The following is a 19,667-nucleotide window of genomic DNA, read 5'->3' as shown; positions in this document are numbered from 1 at the left end:
GGAATCTTGGAGAGCTGCATCAAACCAGTCAAATGACTGAAGACAAAAAAAAAATTGGCCAATGTTATTGCTGGTAGATTTTTAAACATGAGTCCTGATGGATTTAAAAATCTCTAGAATATTTTATGCTGCTTTGTAAAAATTAGAACCCCATTGCCCATGTATTTGGTTATTGCTGATTTAAGTAGTTCTGCTACTTCTTTACACATTTACAATACATATTTAGATGTATTGCACCCTTTTATTGGGTCAGGGTGTATTGTTAATAGAATTCTAACACAAATAATGGCCGAGAATCAAAAATGTAGAACTAATTTCATATTGAACTAACAACTTGGTCAGATGCTGTTTAATAATAATTACAAACTACTGATTTTTTAATTAAAAAAAAATGTATTATTTTATTGCTTCTTGTACTTCTTAAGCAAAAACAACTTCTTTATGTCTACTTTCGATTTTATTTTAAATAAATATTTACATTTGTCAAGATTTAAATAATTTTTAATGTAAACAAACCATTTTAAATATTTATACAATTTTTTTTTTAGGAAAGTAAAGAAGCACGTAAGGAAAAGCAATTACAAATGACAAATGGATCACTTCCAATCCACTTAGAATCAACACCACCAACAAGTGGAGGAAAAAAATTTGGTCATAGTACTGCAGCTAAAATAGTTGCCAAACTTAGTCCGAAAAGTATTCAAAGAAAACAAGATAAAACAGCCAAATTAAAGGTTAGTAATGCTTATTAATAAAAACAGTATAAATAGTTTGTATTTATTGAATAGAATAGTACAAAATGTAATAGCACCTGTTGAAAGAAAAAAAACTTGTTGAAAAAACACTAATTATAATCTGATTAATAATTTAGTTGGCATTTATTTTAATGTTAATGATTGTTAGTCCTTTAATAATGGGTATAATAATTCCCTGAAAAAGCTATATAAGTAATTTAAATGAAGTATTTTTAAGAGGAAATCTTTAAGCTGTTAGTAGTAATTTAATTTTTTTTAATTGACTACAATACACTTTACCGATATTGTAAAACTTTACCATCTTAGGCAGCTTTTATTACGTATTAACTTTTTCAGTGCCTCTGAGAGCACTGTGTGTTGCAGTGTTAGTGTTTTGAGTCAGGTTTTGAGAGCTCTTTGTTGTGTATGTTGCATTTGAAGAGTGAAATTTTAATAGTGTTTATTCATTTAGAATGTTTTTTGAGTTGCTCAGATATATAAAATTTGTATACTTTATTACTTATATGTAGGATTTTAATTAAACATTTTCTGTTGTTGATGTTTTTGCAGGAGTCAATAGTTTCGATGAGATGGTTGATGAAAGTGGATTCAGAAATGAAGCGAATAATATAAACACATTTCATCCTATCTTTAAATCCACTTTCAAACTATTTTCTTAAATTAAGTTGCATATACACAAATGTCAACATGAAAAACTTACATTTACAAACAAAGGAAGCAAACTTTATACACTTGAGCCACTTAAAATATAAAAAAAACAGCATTCTAAATGAATAAACATACTTTTCAGAGATCTAATAAACATAAAAGCGCTTTCAAAACCCAATTCAAGCACTAAAATGACATCCAATACCACCAAAGCACTCAGTCTCCCAGGGCCAATCTCTAATGAAATGTAACATCCTGTGAAGTTTATTTGAGATGCAAATGAAGGTTTATCGTTAAAAAATCCATTTTTAATGAGTGAAAAAATTACTGTTAAAATTTCCAATTTTAAAAAAAATGTTACATGATTAATATTAAATTCATGAAACATTTTTTTATTGTAAATTTTTTTATGAATGAATATATTGTTACCCATAAATTATGCTATTTACAAACTTTACAGTAGGAGGAATTTTCTGTTGAACATGTAGTTAGTTATTTGTTTATTGTTGTTATTATTTGTGCTATTTCAGATATATCCAAGTGAACTGGAGTGTCAGTCTGATTTTAATGGATTTAGCGAATGGTTACAGACATTTGACCTTTATCGTGGTAAAAAGACAGGTGATGATGTCGAAGATGAAAGTAGAGTTGTTGGTACATTCAAGGTAATAATATTTTATTCATATTGCATTCTAATTAGATTGACTTAGTGACATAACAGCCAATACAAGTGGATGCTGTCTGATGGCCTGGGTCCAATGCCCAGAAGGTAATTTTTCATAACACAAAAATCCATCCTCATTTGATTTGGCATAATAGATAGTTAACTATGCCTAGCATGTAAATTTCAGATGCTTGAAAAGCTAATATAATTGAATCTAAATATTCAAACATTAAAGTCCCAAAGTACATAGTTAGCATGTTTGACTTCTTAGGAAAGTGTTCTGATTTTATTCTAAATAAATAAAAGTCTGTTAGTCTAAGTGTTTTTCTATGACATACTGAAAATCATACTGCTAAATATACTGATGTTCCACAGTGTTTGAAGTCATTTTTCCCCCAAAAACTTTACGTTTTCAGTCATTTAACTCATTAACTTTCTTTTAAGATAAGCTAAACTTTTAATTCAATTAGCTTTAAACTTTCATTCACTTAACTTTTTATTTTAAAGCCATTTTAAAAAATTAAAAATTTACTCCAACATAATGTCTCCTCATACTGATTTTTCAAAGGTTAGTTGTTGGAAGAGTTTAAAATCATGACAATTTAGCTTAAATTTTAAAATTATTTAAATGATAAAATGCATTTTCTTGATTTTTGGATATTTCAAATAATTAAAGAACATTTATTTTTATTTCTAAACTATTAATTAATCATAAATACTTTATGTTAAATCCTAAATAATCCTGTTTATTTCTGAACTCTCTTCCCATTGCTTACTCTTTCATAAACAGAAGTCAGATCTCTACACTTGTACATGCATAAATGTCAGCTATGTGTAGTAACTGATATTATAGGTGTAAAGACATATACTTCTACATAGGTGTAAAGTAAATCTCAGCTGTAAAATCATATTCAAGTCATGTATGATATTTTTTCACTCTAGAATATAACAAATGCTACTTATATGGCAAGCTCCTGTGATACTGCAGATATACCTATAACATAGGTCTTTCAGTGTTTCTGTTTAGGTATACTATGTATAAAATTATTCAAATTATTTTTTATTAATTAAAATAAACATTTTTGAGGGAGGGAATTCATTATTAAAGTAATGTTTTTTTAAAGATATATCATGATTTAGATAACCTTTTTTTGTTTTCCAGGGTGCTATCAAAGTATATAAATGGCCATTGCCGAAAGATATTGATGATCATACAATAATGGGGCTGGACCCTCAGTATGGTTTCTTTCAAGGTCTTCCAAGTAATGATCCTATACATGTTTTAGTAAGGGTATATATTGTTAAGGCTAACGAACTTCATCCTATGGACTTAAATGGTAAAGCAGATCCGTACGTTTTGTTACAACTTGGCAGCAAACGAATAAGTGATAAGGAAAATTATATATCAAAACAGTTAAATCCTGTTTTTGGCAAGTAAGTAAAAATTATTTATCAATTTCAGCCACTAAAGATTTATGCATAATTAACTTTTTTAAATTTATTTATAATTTTTCTTTTAGTTCAATTGTATTAATGTTTTTGTCATTAGAAGATATTCAAATCATATTTATATAATAGCTTATTCACAATTCTTGTAATTTTTAAGTAGTTACCATTCATGATGATGTAAACAAATACTAAATTGTGTTCTATCAAAATAAAGGTAAACTCTTCAAATAACTGAAAAGGAAATTACATAAATATAGTTTTTAATGGTTTCTTCTAGATGGCAGTAGTAGTAAAGTTGGCTCTGAGTTAGGATGAGAAGGAAATTTCTGTTAAAATATATGAAAACCATTTTCTTTGTAACCATGCAGCTACAGTTTCTAGAAAAATCCCATTAGGATGCACCTGTATGTAACTCTACCACTAAATGATATGAAGAATCTTTTAACAAAGGCTGCCTGTGGTTCACTTTTTAGCTATTATGTCTGGGACCAAGAGAAAAGACTGTGAAGCATTGTAGTCAAGCCTATACAGACAGCTGTCCTACCCTGCAAACCCTTATGTTTGTTACTTTGTAAGTACAACTAGCGGTTAGGTGATTTCTTTAAAGGTGACTAAAGGTTAAACCTTATAAACTTCAGCTAATACAGGCTGTCAGTATTGATGGTAAATTACATTTCATTTCTATATTACATGCTGCAGTTGTTCAAGTTAAACAATTTAATGGAATCATTCATCTTTAGTGACTATAAGATTTGATACAATAAAGATCCTTCAGAATCATACGTGTTTTGTGTTCTAAAATTCAAGGTAAACAAGTCCAACCTCTCCATTTCTTCTTTGCAAAATTTAACATTGCAGGGAAAACATGCTTAAAAGTGTAGGACAAGTAGCTGATATTGCAGCTTAATTTAGAAGATAATTACATCCAGCAATACTGTTGTATAATCCATTACCACAGCAAAGCATGACAGTATATCAATGAAAACTTGCTACAACATTTAATAAGACGTGCAGATTACAATGATGAGCTTATCCTGTTCATCAAATTTAATCAAATTTTTTTTATCAGAGAGATTTTTTGTCTCCGTTCCTTGCTAACTTTAAAATCATATTTTCATTATTTTATCAGTTGTTACTGTAGATATTTTCAAATGCATGTCGAACAAAATGGAATACTGTCCAAATATTTATTTTGTATCTACAAAAGTGGACATATTGATTTTCTATTTAGGAGCTATGTAACAAAAAATCTTGAAGAGTTTTATCTTCATTTTAAGTAATAGAAATTAAAATCTGTTTCATAATTTGGTATTAGTATTAATTTTAATGTTTCATGGGCTTATGAAAAACACTGTTCTATGTGTTTTTAAATTTCTTACATGTTATAAGTTTAAAATATAAATTAATATTTATCACAGTAGTATTAAGATATTATATCTAAGTTATCTTAATGTACATAAGGTCTGTTCAGAAAATAACCGAACAATTTTAATTTTGCACCAACAGAGATATTTAGTGGCATGCAGTTGGCAGCAAACCTCCTCTGTAGCCACGTGTTCTTGAATTGTTGATATGTTGTTTAGTTTTCATGTTATTGATATTTGAGTGCAATGTGTTAAAGTGTTAGTAACAATTTTTATAATGTGAGATTTTCAATAGAAAATTTTTCACAGAAACATTTCAACTTTTGAAATAAGTTTACAGAGAAGATGCTCTGGGTCCTACACAATGTTACAATGGTTTTCACAATTTAAAAGTGGTCATCAGTCAATTGACGATGACCCTTGACCAGGAAAGCCTTCGACTTCCAACTGATGACACACCCAAGTTAAGAAAATTAACAATCTGGTGCATGCAAATTGCTGATTGACTGTCAGAGAACTTGCAGAAGACGTTTACCATCTCAATTGGATCATGCCATGACCTTTTGACCGAAAAATTGAACACACATTGATTGAGTCGCACCAAAGTTTGTTCCTCGTTTGATGACCGAACAGCAGAAAGAACATCAAATGGACATTTGACCCCGTACTTAGTTTAATTTTTTCTTTTTACAATTGATAACTTAAGTGGTTACAAAATCTTTTTTTTTTATCCAGTCATACAGATAATGAAAAAATTAAAAAGCTAGTCCTCAGCTGACAAAAGAGGCTAAATATTATGTGTTGGGTAATTTGAAATGAAAAATTCTATACTTATAATTGTGGATATGAAAAAATTATTAATTAATTTTACCATATTATATTGTGTATGTGGAATATAAATCTTTATTTTATAACCAAGTATTTCATCAATGTTTAAGTAAATCCAAAATAGGAAGCTTTAAAACCAAATTATAAAATATAAAGCATTAAAATGAGCCATCTGTAAAATTTTTATATAGTTGCTGTATGGTTCTAAACCCATGATTTATCTTCCACTGCATGCAGTGTAGCAAACATAGTTAACACATTTGCTGATTTAGCATTTATGTTATGATTTTATCTAAACTCCCTCCCTCCATATCGCTTTAAATTTTAACTTTGCTATAACATGAATTAATAAATTGTATAATTAAATACTATATTAAAAACTTCTTTATTAAAATGATTAAAAACTTTAAATACAAATTAATGGCATTTATTCTTCCAGAGACCTTTGGAGGAAATTATCGATTACTGTAATTAGTAAGCCATTTATAATTTTAGATTGTTATCATATCTAATCATGTTGTTGAATAATAATATAATTTTTTTGTAGATGTTTTGAAATAGAAGCAACATTTCCTCAAGATTCTGTGTTAACTGTTCAAGTACTCGACTGGGATCTTGTTGGATCTGATGACTTGATTGGTGAAACTCGAATCGATTTAGAAAACAGATTTTATTCTAGACATCGTGCCACTTGTGGTATTGCCAATAGATATGAAGAGTAAGTTAATTTTAATTTGAAATTACTGTGTTTTTATTGCTGTGAATATGCCGAGATACTAGAATTTAATTATCTCCATTTTATTATTAGTCTACTTAATGATTAAATAATTCTAAAAACTTTTATCAGGTTCAAGTCAAAAAATAAACAGTTTTTAATAAAATATTCTGACTGTTATATATAATGTACTTCAAACATCATGATTGGCGTACAATTTTATTATGTGTCTAATTGCAATTATGGAGTTAAATTTAATATATGAAAAAAAGTGTAAATGAGTTAATTCAATCAATTCTAGAAATTTTAATCAGGTTCAGGTATAGCAATAAACAATAAATAGAGTTAACTCTGAAATTGGAGACTGAATCATGTCAATTGCATAGTTTTGTTATATGTAGTTTACAAAAATTTTATTTTCCCTATGCTGGTTTGCTTTTTCCACTACATTTAATACTTCTGAAGAGATTTCTGCTTGATCAGAACATATATGTAGAAATTTATATTAAAAAAGTAGATATATTAAAAATATAAAGAGGTATGTTACCATCTAGTTGCTAATATAAAATGAATTATTATACATTTTATTCGGCTGTTCACCAGAATGATTATATTCTGTTGGTAGGACATAATTTTGCTAGACTATCTATTTAAATTACATATTCTGTAAGTTTCTCTCCTTTTTTTCTAAAAGGTTTAGGTTTGAAACCTAGTAAGGTAACAACGCAACGTTTATTTGTTCTTTAATATGGAAGTTCTTGTAACAAAGAGTTGACAACTATTCCATAATAGCAAATAACAGCATAATATTCCATAACAGCACACAATACATACAAAATTACATTGCAATACATAAACAGTTTATGAATCAAAATCATCATAAACAATAACTAACATACTCACTGTCAAATATTTTTATCACAATATATATTTAACAACCCAGTTTTATAAAAATATAATGTCCAGTTAATAAAAATGAAGTTAAAAATAACACCAAATAATTACAAATGATAAAAACTAAAATGTACAAATTATCTTTATGTAATTATTCTCAAAATTTTATCCAACTGATCAGTTATTTAAAATAAATTATGTGATTTTTTGAGCCCCAATAGTAAAAATTATTTCCACGATTTATATCATTTACCCGTAATATATGTTCTATATTCTGGTGCTTATTGTTATTCTCATCTGCCTAATCCCTATAATTAGTACTTATTTTCACATGGCTGGCACTATAGATATTGTAAAAGAAAATGCACCAAGTATTAAAGAAGTTTTAAATTATTATATAAAAATTGTTATTAGATTCAAACTTATATAAGTTATTATTACAATATAATTTAAAAAACTTCTTGCTTGATATCTTAATCTGGTTATTAACCTGTGTTTTTAATATTATTTACAAAACAAACTTATGTTTTGCCTGACCCACTTGTATTGGAATCCCAGTCATATTTATGATATTTTTTGTACACTATATTTCATCACATCTCATTTAGTAATTGTAATTATAATTATAGATATAAGCATTTTGTTTATTTAATTTTTTATTTACTTCATACAAATTTAAAGAGAGTAAAAACTGAATTGATAACTTCAGAAAGGACCTGAATATTAATGATTTTTTTAGTGAAACTTAGAATCTGTTGAAAGAGAAACAAGAATTTTGTATATTTCATATACAATAGTTTCAAAAAGTAACAATTTTAATATCTAATTGAACCACTAAATCCAAGCTGTTAAAAATATTCATGCTGGAACTAGGAACTGGAATATACTACCAGAAATGGTAGAAGCAGTGTAAAATTTTGTTATAAATTACAAAATTTTAATGCAGTCTTTACTATTCAGTAGTTTCTCTATTCATTTTTGAAATAGATAGAACTCTAAAATAATTCTTACTTGCATCTTGTTATCAGGCTTTCTTCTTGAAAATGTTATGGTTATTTTACCCTTGCTGAATTTATTACTTGAAATAACTATTATTTCAAGTTTGTTGATTTCAATGTGTAAAGGCAATTAATTGTAATTAGATTATACGTGATTGTCATACTACCTTATGTTATTATTTTTTATTTTATTTATAATCCAAAAAAATTTAAATAATTAATTAAAACTATTTAATGAACTTTTTTTCAATTAGCCTGATTAAGGATCACATATTACAACTGTTTCTCGGTTTTTCTTTTGATCTTGCCAAATTCTTACTGAATGGTTTTTTGTCTATTCTGTCCACTTTTTTCTTGTTTTAGCTTGGATTTTTCTTGAAATTCTATATTTTGTATTATTTTTTATTTTGATTGTGTTTGTTAAGTTTGTCTTTAATCTTCAGATTTAGTACCTGTTCCAAATCTTGTTTTGCTTATATAAACCATATAGCTGTTGTTTTTCTTCTAATAATTTTTTTTTTTTTTTTTTTTTTAGCGTTGGTTATAACAGATGGCGTGATCCAATGAAGCCTACTCAGATATTAGCAAAATTATGTAAAGATGGCAAAGTTGATGGCCCTGTATATTCTAGTGGAAAAGTTAAAATTGGTCGCAGAACTTTCATGCTTCAAAACAAAGATGATCCTACATCTTCAACTGAATGGTTTAATATAAAAGGTAAGGCATTAATTTATTAATGTATTTTTTTCTGTTAACATTCTTAATGAATAGGTATATTCTGTTTCAGTATTGATGATTCTCAATATTCTCTGTTGTGTTATGGATATTGGTTGAAGTAATGTAGTGAGAGAAATATTCTTCTCTCAGTAAGTGCATTTTGTATTTAATAAGGTTGCAGGAGAGAAGTGTGTTTTCCCTCCTTTCAATTCCCTACACTCAATTCTATTATTAAAATTAGTTTGAATAGAGGATGATTATCATAGATGTTTTTTAGTTAATAAGTAAATGAGTCTTTTGTCAGAATGTTTTAAGTATTGAGATTTTTTCCTTATACGCTGCACATAAGATCTTAAAATTTTTGTTCATGTTTTCATACGTAAAATTTGTTATTAATAGATGACTAACATGGTTTGATTACATAACATAATGTGTATGTACTTTGCATTGTTTAAGATATCTAAATAACGATTTAACTATTTGCCCAGTGTAAAAGTGTTGAGCACTCATTATTGTTTAAGCTCCATTGAAATTGCATTTGTTTGTATTCAGTTTTTCTGGATAAGCAAAGATGTTTGCTTATTTAAGCAAAGCTTATAAGCAAAGATCTTGCTTATTTCTTTTTTATATAATGTTAGTGGTGAACTTGTCATCGCAAATCAGCTGATTTTGAAGTCAAGAGTTTTAAGGTTTAAATCCTAGTAAAGGCAGTTTACTTTTGTACGAATTTAAATACTAGATTGTGGATACTGGTGTTCTTTGGTGGTTGGGTTTCAATTAATCACACACTTCAGGAATGGTCGACCTGAGACTGTACAGAACTATACTTCATTTACATTCATACATATCATCCTCTAAAGTAATATCTTATGGTGGTTCCAGAGACTAAACAGAAAAAGTTAGATGTAGATTGTTTTTCTGGGAATGGTCAAATCCTTCCACAGATTTAGTGTGTCAGTTAAAGTAAGGTTGTCTTATGCATCACTGTTTCTCAACCGGTGGTCCACAGAAAACTTTTAGTGGTTTGTGAACATCTTTATATTTATTACATAGTTTTACAACCTTTAAATGCATGATTACTCATTTTTTTTAATGACAATAATAATGCATACAACTAGAAAACCAAGTACTTGCTTACTGTACAACTGCGAGTTTACATTTGGCAACACTGTCTATCAGTCATATGAAATTGGTGTTTTGTTTTACTGTTTACTGCATTTTAAACAGTTAAATTTTTTCTGTGGTAGATAGCATGAAAAATTTTTAATTTGTTTGTTTGTTAGACATAAAAATTAAGTAAGTGTGTACTGTTTATTTAATAATTGTCATTAATTTTTTGATATATTTCAGACAATTAAAATGTATTATGGACTTTTTTCAAAAACCTACCACTAGCAGCAATAGTGTTTCTAATATTTGTTATTCTGGAAAAGTTTCACTTTGACCAAAACAATTCTGTCTTGTTCATCGTTAAAACCCAGATTACATAAAATATGGTTTTATTTCATCCTCAGAATCGGAAGATTTTCTGAGACCTCAATGCGTCATATGCCGAGAAATTTTATCAAATGAATGTATGAAATCTGCAAAATTAGTACATCATTTACAAACAAACAAAACATTCAAATCTACAAAATAAGCTACTTGAATTTTTTGAAGGTATAAGTGCTGAATTTAAAAATCAAAAGTTATCTTTGAAGAAGTTTCTTTTTGCCAACAAATCTCTTGTAAAAGCATCATATTTAATTACTTTATGAATCACAAGTACAAAAAGGCTTATTCTATTGACAAAGACTTAATAAAATCATGCTTAATAGATGTATGTTCTGAAACCCTAGGTACAGCTGCTGCAGATGTATTGAAAACCTTACTTCTAATGATACTATTCAATGCAGAATCAGCAAATTAGCAGTTGATGTTGAATACCAATTAATCTAAAAAGTTAGCAAATCATTGTTCGCTATTCAACTGTATGAATCTACTGATGTTACTAATAAAGCGATACTGTTATGTTATGTTTGTTATATTGATTACAAAATTAATGACATAAAAGAAAGATTTTTTTGTTGGCTTGAGCTTTTTAATCACACAACTAGTTCAGAAATAATTAAAGCAATTGACAATTATATTGAAAGTAACTCACTTAATTGGAAAAATTGTATTGGATTATGCACTGATAGGGCTGCAAGTATGATTGGAAAACACTCGCGAGTTGCAAAAAAAAATTAAAAAGGTAGCAGATGAAAAAATGATTTTTACTCATTGTGTTATCCATTGAAAGCATTTGCTGCTCAAAAGTTGTCTCCTGATTTGAACACTGTTCAAATAGTTCTTATAAACACTGTTCTTATTCAATTGATAAAAATAATAAACTATATCAAAAGCAATGCACTGAATTCCAAACTATTTTCAAAATTATGCAATGAAATGGGATCTGAACATGAACATTCATTAATTTACGCTGAAGCAAGGTGATTTTAAAGGGGAAGAATATTACCAAGACTTTACAAATTAAGAAAAGAAGTAGAAATATTTCTTGAAATAAACAATTCAGAACTAAGAAATATTTTCCTCGATCACAATTGGATTGCGAAACCAGCTTACTTATCAGATATCTTTTCATTAATAATAAAAATAAAGATTCATTAAAAATAAAGATTTATTTCAAAGTTTAGATTTTGTATGTTTTTATTACATGGTTTTATTCAAATTGTCTTCTGTTTATTTCCTTATTTAACTCAGTCAGATATGGCAACTAACTAGTTTTTCTAAGATTTTGTACAAAGAACAGTCTTCGATGAAAATGCATGAATCTAAAAGAAAATTATACCTATGGTTTCTCCAGAAACTATTGCTTGGGATAATTTTTGAAAGATTTTCTCTCCTCTTTCTCTACTGGAGCATCTTGTGTACGATCTTTACTGAAAAATATACCGTCATTTTACAGTACTGTCTGAACTTTTTAGGTAATTATTTTGTGAATTAATAAAAAAACATGCACTTTCTTCAATCTGGTATGCAACTTTTTGTATGGTCTGCAATACAAGCTTAAAATTTTTATTGGTACGTAGTATCAGTTGTTATCACTCATGAACATCTCATCTTCATATTGTGGACATCTTCACATGTCTGGAATATGAAGAATTATGTTTATTATTCAATAAACATATTTTTTTTAATAATGGTGATGTAGGTTATGGTATCTTAATTAAGCATTAACCAGTACTTTTTATCCACTATCTGAATTTTGTAAAATGTAAGTTTTTCTTTTTTTTAAGGAGCTGAAGAACATATGGCACTTGCAGTGTTACATCACTGGCATGAATTCCCTAGGTTTGGCTGCACACTTGTGCCTGAACATATAGAAACACGACCACTTTATAATCCTGAAAAACCTGGCATAGAGCAGGTAATAATTTTGAGGTTTTACTTTTTTATTTTTTACTGAAAATTTGTACAAGACATTCCTTTTTCTTTGTTACTGTAGTGTATGTTATGCCATGATATATATTCTCTCTTTTTTAGTAACACACATAAAAATGAAAAAAACCACAGGTTAATTTTATATTTCTCTTTTACTTCCATTTATTTCCTTTTTTTATAAAAAAAGTGTTCAATTATGATGCAAGGATTTAAGACATGTTAAGTCAAAATAAAATAATGTATAACCTTTAAATGTAAAAAAAATTTGTTTTAATTTGAAACATGTACAGCATATTTGTATTTTTGATAAATTTTTATATATATTGTTTAGCAAATGGATGAATGTTTTTGCATGAAACTCTGTATTTTATTTAGTTTCCCTAATCGGTCATCCATTATGGTTTTATTCAAGATTACACCAATTTATAACTGTCTGTAGGCCCATTTACAGGTCTGTATTTATTAATGTATATCACCACATCTGTGGTGAAACTTCTAATTAGGTGAAGAATTCCACCCACTGGGTTGGTCTAGTGGTGAACGCATCTTCCCAAATCAGCTGATTTGGAAGTCGAGAGTTCTAGTGTTCAAGTCCTAGTAAAGGCAGTTACTTTTATATGGATTTGAATACTAGATCATGGATACTGGTGTTCTTTGGTGGTTTGGTTTCAATTAACAACACATCTCAGGAATGGTTGACCTGAGACTGTACAAGACTACACTTCAGATGCACTCATACATATCATCTTCTGAAGTAATACCTGAACAGTAATTCCCAGAGGCTAAACAGGAAAAAGAAAAAGGTGAAGAATTTCACACTAGTGAATTTACTAATTACTGAAGTAATTTAAAAAAAAAAAACTGATGGTTGTTTTCAAAAACTGGTTAACCAAATTGACAGATTAGGTTGTGTTAAATCATAATATAAATTTTCACTTGTAATTTTCACAGATACTAGCATGAACATAAATATATTGTTATTTGTAACTCTTTGTCTAATAATAATTTAAGCTATTTATTTTTTTTTATTCAAGGGTAAACTGGAAATGTGGGTAGATATGTTCCCAATGGATATGCCACTTCCGGGACCACCACTAGATATATCACCAAGAAAACCAAAAGCATATGAATTAAGAGTAATTATTTGGAATACTGATGAAGTGGTTTTAGAAGATGATGCATTCTTTACTGGAGAAAAAATGTCAGATATTTATGTTAAAGGGTATGTTTTTAATTCATTTATAATAGTATTTATTTGTAAATAATTTGTGGATAAAATATGTATTGGTGTAATACTTAGCACTTTATTATATATATATATATATATATATATATATATATAATTTTAAAAACAGATATTTTAAATAATTTATTTGATACAGTGGTATATAATGTTTTAAAAATTTATATTTCTTTTTTTCTTTTTTTTTGAAAATTCAAATAATTCATTAATGTATTGACCAGTGTGTTAATAAAATTTAATATTAAATGAAATATAAACCACCAAAATAAATTAAATAGGTAAGTTAAACTTACTTTATTAATTCCAAGAATCAATCTTCACAGGATATCTTCAGTTGTAATTAAATTCTATAATTATATTAAAATATATTTATTTATGATTTGTTAATATGTTGAAATTGTTTTCACAAAACAATTTTGTTTTGGAGTTTATGTTTTATTTAATATATAAATTTATATATTAACTATTTACATACTGATGAAATTTATTTTAATTAAGCTATAATTTACATTTTTTACTGCTGAATATGGAATTACTCTCTGAAAGAACTACATTTTGTTAACCGTTCTTACCTTTTTATTCTAGGTATGTGGTGAACGGGCACATACAGGTGAACATTAAATATTAAAAATTTAAGAACATTAAAAATTTGTTTATTATAATGATTGAAATTGGTTTTATACAAAAATAAAAATTCACAGGATACATCCTTTTTGAAGGCATGGTTGCCATGCAGGTATATTCTTGGTAAAATTATCCTGTCATAAAGCTCATTCAGTTTCCAATTTCATCTGGCAATAAAATGCACTTAATCTATGAAATACTGCTGCAATAAAATAGGCTTATTGACAGTATTTTAAATTACCTTATGTTCAACTGACAGTTATATTAACCTAAACAGTTTCTAAGTGAAACTGTTTTCAGTGTGGTTTAATTTTGGTGATATATGTGAAACCAGTTTATTAAATATGGTTCTCGCCATTGATATTTTATTCTTACTTTATCAATTTCTAAGTTGCTACTATCTGCGATATTTCAAGTATTGCCATCATTAAGTTATAAGGATAAAACTTGTTAATAAAGTTTTAAAGGAGTCTTAATTAACAGGTTTTAATCAGTTTAAAACAGTTGTCTAAGTCTTAAAAACAGTTTACCATCTTTAAGATATGGCCATGTACCTTAGAACAGTAGTTACAAAGATTGGTGCAAATATATTTTCATACAAATAATATTACTTATGTAGGCACTCTTCTGACTAAATTATATTTTTTTACAGGTGGTTGAAGGGACCTGAAGATTGTCAGTGTACTGATATTCATTATAGATCATTGACTGGTGAAGGAAATTTTAATTGGAGATTCACTTATCCATTTGAATACTTAGTCGCTGAAGAAAAAATTGTGATATCACGGAAGGAATCTTTGTTCAGTTGGGATGAGAGTGAAAGCAAAATACCTGCCAGACTTGAGTTACAAGTGTGGGATGCAGACCATTTCAGTGCTGATGATTTTTTAGGTCAGCATGATATTAAGTAAATCTTTTTTATATAAGAGTATTTTATAAATAATTTAACATCATCATTCTATTTTTTTTTAAATTTATTTTAAATCTTTTCTACAACTTTTTTTTACTAACTGAAATAAGTTGTATTATTTTTATTTTTTATTTGTTGTTTTAGGAGCAATCACGCTGGATCTGAACAGATTTCCAAGAGGTGCTAAATCATCAAAGTTATGTACGTTAGGAATGCTAAAGACTGATGGTTCAGTGCCAATGGTGAATATCTTCAAACAAAAACGTGTTAAAGGGTGGTGGCCATTCTATATCAAGAAAGAAAATGAAGAAATGGAATTAACAGTAAGCAACTTTTACAATATTTTCATTAAATTCTATAAATTTTTATCTTTTTTTTTTACAACAAAAATAAAAAAATACCTTGTTCTGTTTTTACCAAGAAAATGTTATAAAATGCTGAAATTTAACTTCTTCAAAAGCTTTTAAGTCTTTAAAAAGAGTTTGAAGAGTAGAGAGATCTGTAATTATATTTGTAGCCATAAGTTAATTTATTTTACCTTTTACCTCAACTCTTTTAAGATATGAATTGCAGAATAGATATAGCTTTATGAAAAACTTTTTTAACCGAGAACCTTAATTCTTTTAAATTTACATTCTGAAAATTTTAAACCTTTGCATTTTTATGACCAATTTTTTAATAAGTCCATACTTATTTTTCGCCTGTGTTGTGAAGTATATTTGTTATGTAAAAGTGTTAATGAACCTTGTGATAGAAAATTTGTTTGGTATGACTACTTATAAATACAAAGCGATTCAAAAGGCCAAATACAGTTATTATTTTATTTGTTGAATGCAATAAATAATTGTCATTAAAACAGACAGGAGTAATAAATACTAAGTAAATTAACCTTTTATTAAAGAATTTACTCAAAGTGCCCATCCTTGTACATGTTTTGAATATGTTTAGCAAGTTGGCAGAAACCTTTCTAAGTGTTACACTGGAAATAATTGGGATAGAGATTATTTCTGTTGCATTGACTTCAAATTCTTTAGTACTGTATGGTTTGTTCATCCTCTTTAAGGCCTCCACCAAAATATAGCCCTACAAAGACACAGTTGTTAGGAAATGTCATATTTGGGGACCTTGGAGATCATACTTATTAGCTAATCAGTGAAACTATTACAGAAAATCCATGGTTTCTTAAGATATGACAGATAAATCTTACTGCACCCAGCATTACTATTACTGATATTCTATTAGAGCCACAAATTGAAACACAATAATTCTGTGACACTTTACCATTCAAAGTTTGTTTAAAGAATATGGGTCTGACTACATACTGATGAAATATTGTGCACCATACACTAAGTTTTACAGTGTTTAATGACTTTTCTTGTAAAATTAGGATTTTTAGTAGCCCAAATTTTAATGTTTTACTCTTTATATAACTATCAAGATGGGTCGAGGCTCACTGACACTTCATAAAATTTCTACTACATTATTTTTACAAAAGACTTAAATCAGTGGTAGTATTGCAGTTATTTGATTGCATCTGCAAGCTGTAGCTCTTAGAGTACTTATATGCCATATGAATAAAAGTTTACTTTCCTATCAGTTCTCTGAACCCTTGAACAAACAAAACCAAAAAATAAGAAATAGATAGTAACAAACTAAGATAATAAAAAATAAGATATAGATAATAAGAAATAAGATAATAACAAACTAAAAAATAAGTTTTTAAACTTTTTCTCAGTAAACGGAGAAACTTTCTTTTCACATTACCTAAAACATCAACTTTCAAAAGAGATGGTTGATTGCTATGCTCTCTGTTATGAACACTACCTGTTTCTTGAACATTTTTCACTAGTCTAAGAATTACTATTTTCTCCTGCAGAGGAACACAACAAAAGTTATTTAAAATAATTCTTTCACTACATAGGATCTGTCACTAAATATTGTTCAAGAATGAATACCCAAATTTTTGTTTTAGCAAAAATTACATTGTTTTTTAAGAAAAAAACCATGTAAAATATTGCAATAATTAACACAGCTCATAAACTGTAGACTGATGTTATTGGATATATCAAGAAAATGATGCTACCAACTGTGTATCACAAACCAAAACTTCCATTGCCTTAATGAAGGGGGAAAAACTAGACATTAAACATTTTAAACTATAACTTTAAAACTACAGTTTATATCTCATTCCAACCACAAATTGTTAGTTCTTATATGAAATTTATTATGCATTTATCAGATGATGCATTTTACATGTCTGAAGATATGAAGGTACATACTAAATGAATTAATTGGATAAGGTCAATATATTATGGTTTAGATTACTTCCTAAATTACTAAATCCATTTGATTTGTACCTTTTATTAAAATTAGGGAAAAGTTGAAGCAGAAATACATTTGCTTACTCAAGAGGAAGCAGAGAAAAATCCTGCTGGGCAAGGAAGAAATGAACCTGATCCACTGGACAAACCAAAGTAAGTCATAGTTACTAGACTTTATTACCAGATTTAATAAATTAAATGTTTCAAAAAGCATAGTATGCAATTTTTAATTCCATTACAACTTTCGTATCTCAACCAGTTTAAACAAACTCAGTTTTCTCAAGGAAGTACATAGCTTTTGCCACTAAACTATATTTATGTTCATGTCTCAGGTTACAAAACCATTTTAAAATTTAATTCATAAATTGGATTACTGGAAAATTTGTTCATTATTTAGTCTTGATGTTACAAATTATTTGTCTTTACGTTACATTAATGGTTCCTCAACTGTGTTTAGAAATTAATGTTGCATTGACTAAACATGGTTCATTACATGAATCTTGTGATTATCAAGAAATTGCTTATTAAAATCCTACTAGCATTTTAACTGGTCATTGTAAAATCATTAATCATATCAGTGATGGGTCATTTCTGTTCAGAGTAAGCTAACCCATATTTTTCAAAAAAACTGTGGAAAATTTGGATGCCCACTGCTTGAAGTGAACCTTTAAAGAAGACCTTCAGGTCCTGTCATTTTACAAAAGAAGTCCTTATAATCAATTTAAAAAAATGAATCATATTAACTTCCTTATTTCAGTTTAATCTACAGATAATAACAGCATATTCTCCAAAAGTCTATTTATGAACTTTTAAAGTGATCCGTTTATCTTGATTTATCTTATATTTGTTCATGGAGACATTTTACCTACATTATTTCAATTTTTCATTTCAGAGCTTACTTCAGAAATTCTTTTTCCTCTATTCAGTTCAAATACATCAGATTGTGTTGAACAAGGATATTTATGAAGGGTAAATGGTTTGGGAGGTTTTTTCAAACCTTAAAATATAATGAGTTGGATAACTTAATATGTTTGATTTGGATATAATGAATAAATGTAAGTAAAAGAAATGTAAAAGCAGAAGTAAAGGAGTAAGCTACAAAGGAAAAAATAATCCAACTAACAAACACCAAATTTAGTTAATGATGCTTCAAAGAACCCCAGAACCTTTTTATTGCAATACCCATTGAAAAAACTAATATCAAGTATTTAACTTCATGTACAGTTCCTTATGGAGTTATGAATATTGTTATAAAACTGATTTCTTATAAAAAAAATTTTATTAAAATTTTTTTAAAGTTTTTTTAATAAAAATAACAAAGGAAAAAATACATCCCGGAATTTTCTACACTACATCCCCGTCTAGTCAACAGCAGAATTTAAAACATTTAAATAAACTCTTATCTATTTGAAAATTTATTCTTGGAGATTTGTATTTAAATTTTTTATGGTATTTTTGATCACACAGAACGTATATTGATAGATCTTCTACAGGTCTTTTATTCTATATGTTTTATCTATAAATAAGTATTCTATTACATCATAGATAAATCATTCTTTGTTTTTTTTTTTTTGAGTAAGAGAAAATATTAATAAACCTTTTTTAGATTTATTACTGAATAAATAATTATTAATTTTTTTTTTTTTAATTTTTTGATTTCAGTCGACCTGATGCATCTTTTATGTGGTTTTTAAACCCATTGAAATCGATTCGTTACATAATATGGCATAATTATAAATGGCGCATATTAAAAATGTTGTTAGTTATGGCACTACTGTTGTTATTCTTTTTATTCTTTTATTCTATACCAGGATATACTGTAAAAAAACTTTTAGGTGCCTAAGCACATTATATAATCTGATTTTAATTGCTGAAAAATAATATATATATATATATATATATATATATTTTATTTTTATAATCAGAAACAACTTGAACAACCCAAGTACAGAATTACAAAGTAACTGAAATGACACTTACTTTATTTTTTTATTCCAAAAGCACATTCACGGGATCCTGCATCATCAGTTGTATATAAGATATATTTATATAAAATTACAATCATATATACAAAAACATATGAAGTCAGTTAGATAAAATAACTACATATATAT

General features: G+C 27.6%; 1 protein-coding gene across 1 annotated transcript in view; it reads left to right on the top strand.

The window, feature by feature from the left end:
• LOC142329196 (otoferlin-like) overlaps positions 1-19,396 on the top strand; it is a 467,391-nt gene extending 447,995 nt beyond the window's left edge. The window contains exons 27-37 of the mRNA XM_075373594.1: positions 549-734; positions 1,934-2,068; positions 3,230-3,501; positions 6,256-6,426; positions 8,851-9,032; positions 12,311-12,441; positions 13,490-13,677; positions 14,975-15,213; positions 15,377-15,555; positions 17,606-17,706; positions 19,216-19,396. Coding sequence (XP_075229709.1) covers positions 549-734; positions 1,934-2,068; positions 3,230-3,501; positions 6,256-6,426; positions 8,851-9,032; positions 12,311-12,441; positions 13,490-13,677; positions 14,975-15,213; positions 15,377-15,555; positions 17,606-17,706; positions 19,216-19,396 — 1,965 coding nt within the window. The remainder of the gene's footprint in view (positions 1-548; positions 735-1,933; positions 2,069-3,229; positions 3,502-6,255; positions 6,427-8,850; positions 9,033-12,310; positions 12,442-13,489; positions 13,678-14,974; positions 15,214-15,376; positions 15,556-17,605; positions 17,707-19,215) is intronic.
• The last annotated feature ends 271 nt before the right edge of the window (positions 19,397-19,667 follow it).

This window comes from Lycorma delicatula, chromosome 8, assembly GCF_047948215.1.
Source record: "Lycorma delicatula isolate Av1 chromosome 8, ASM4794821v1, whole genome shotgun sequence".
Taxonomy (NCBI): Eukaryota; Metazoa; Arthropoda; class Insecta; order Hemiptera; family Fulgoridae; genus Lycorma; species Lycorma delicatula.
The sequence above is the reverse complement of the archived record's forward strand: the minus strand, read 5'-3'. Positions and strand labels throughout refer to the sequence as shown.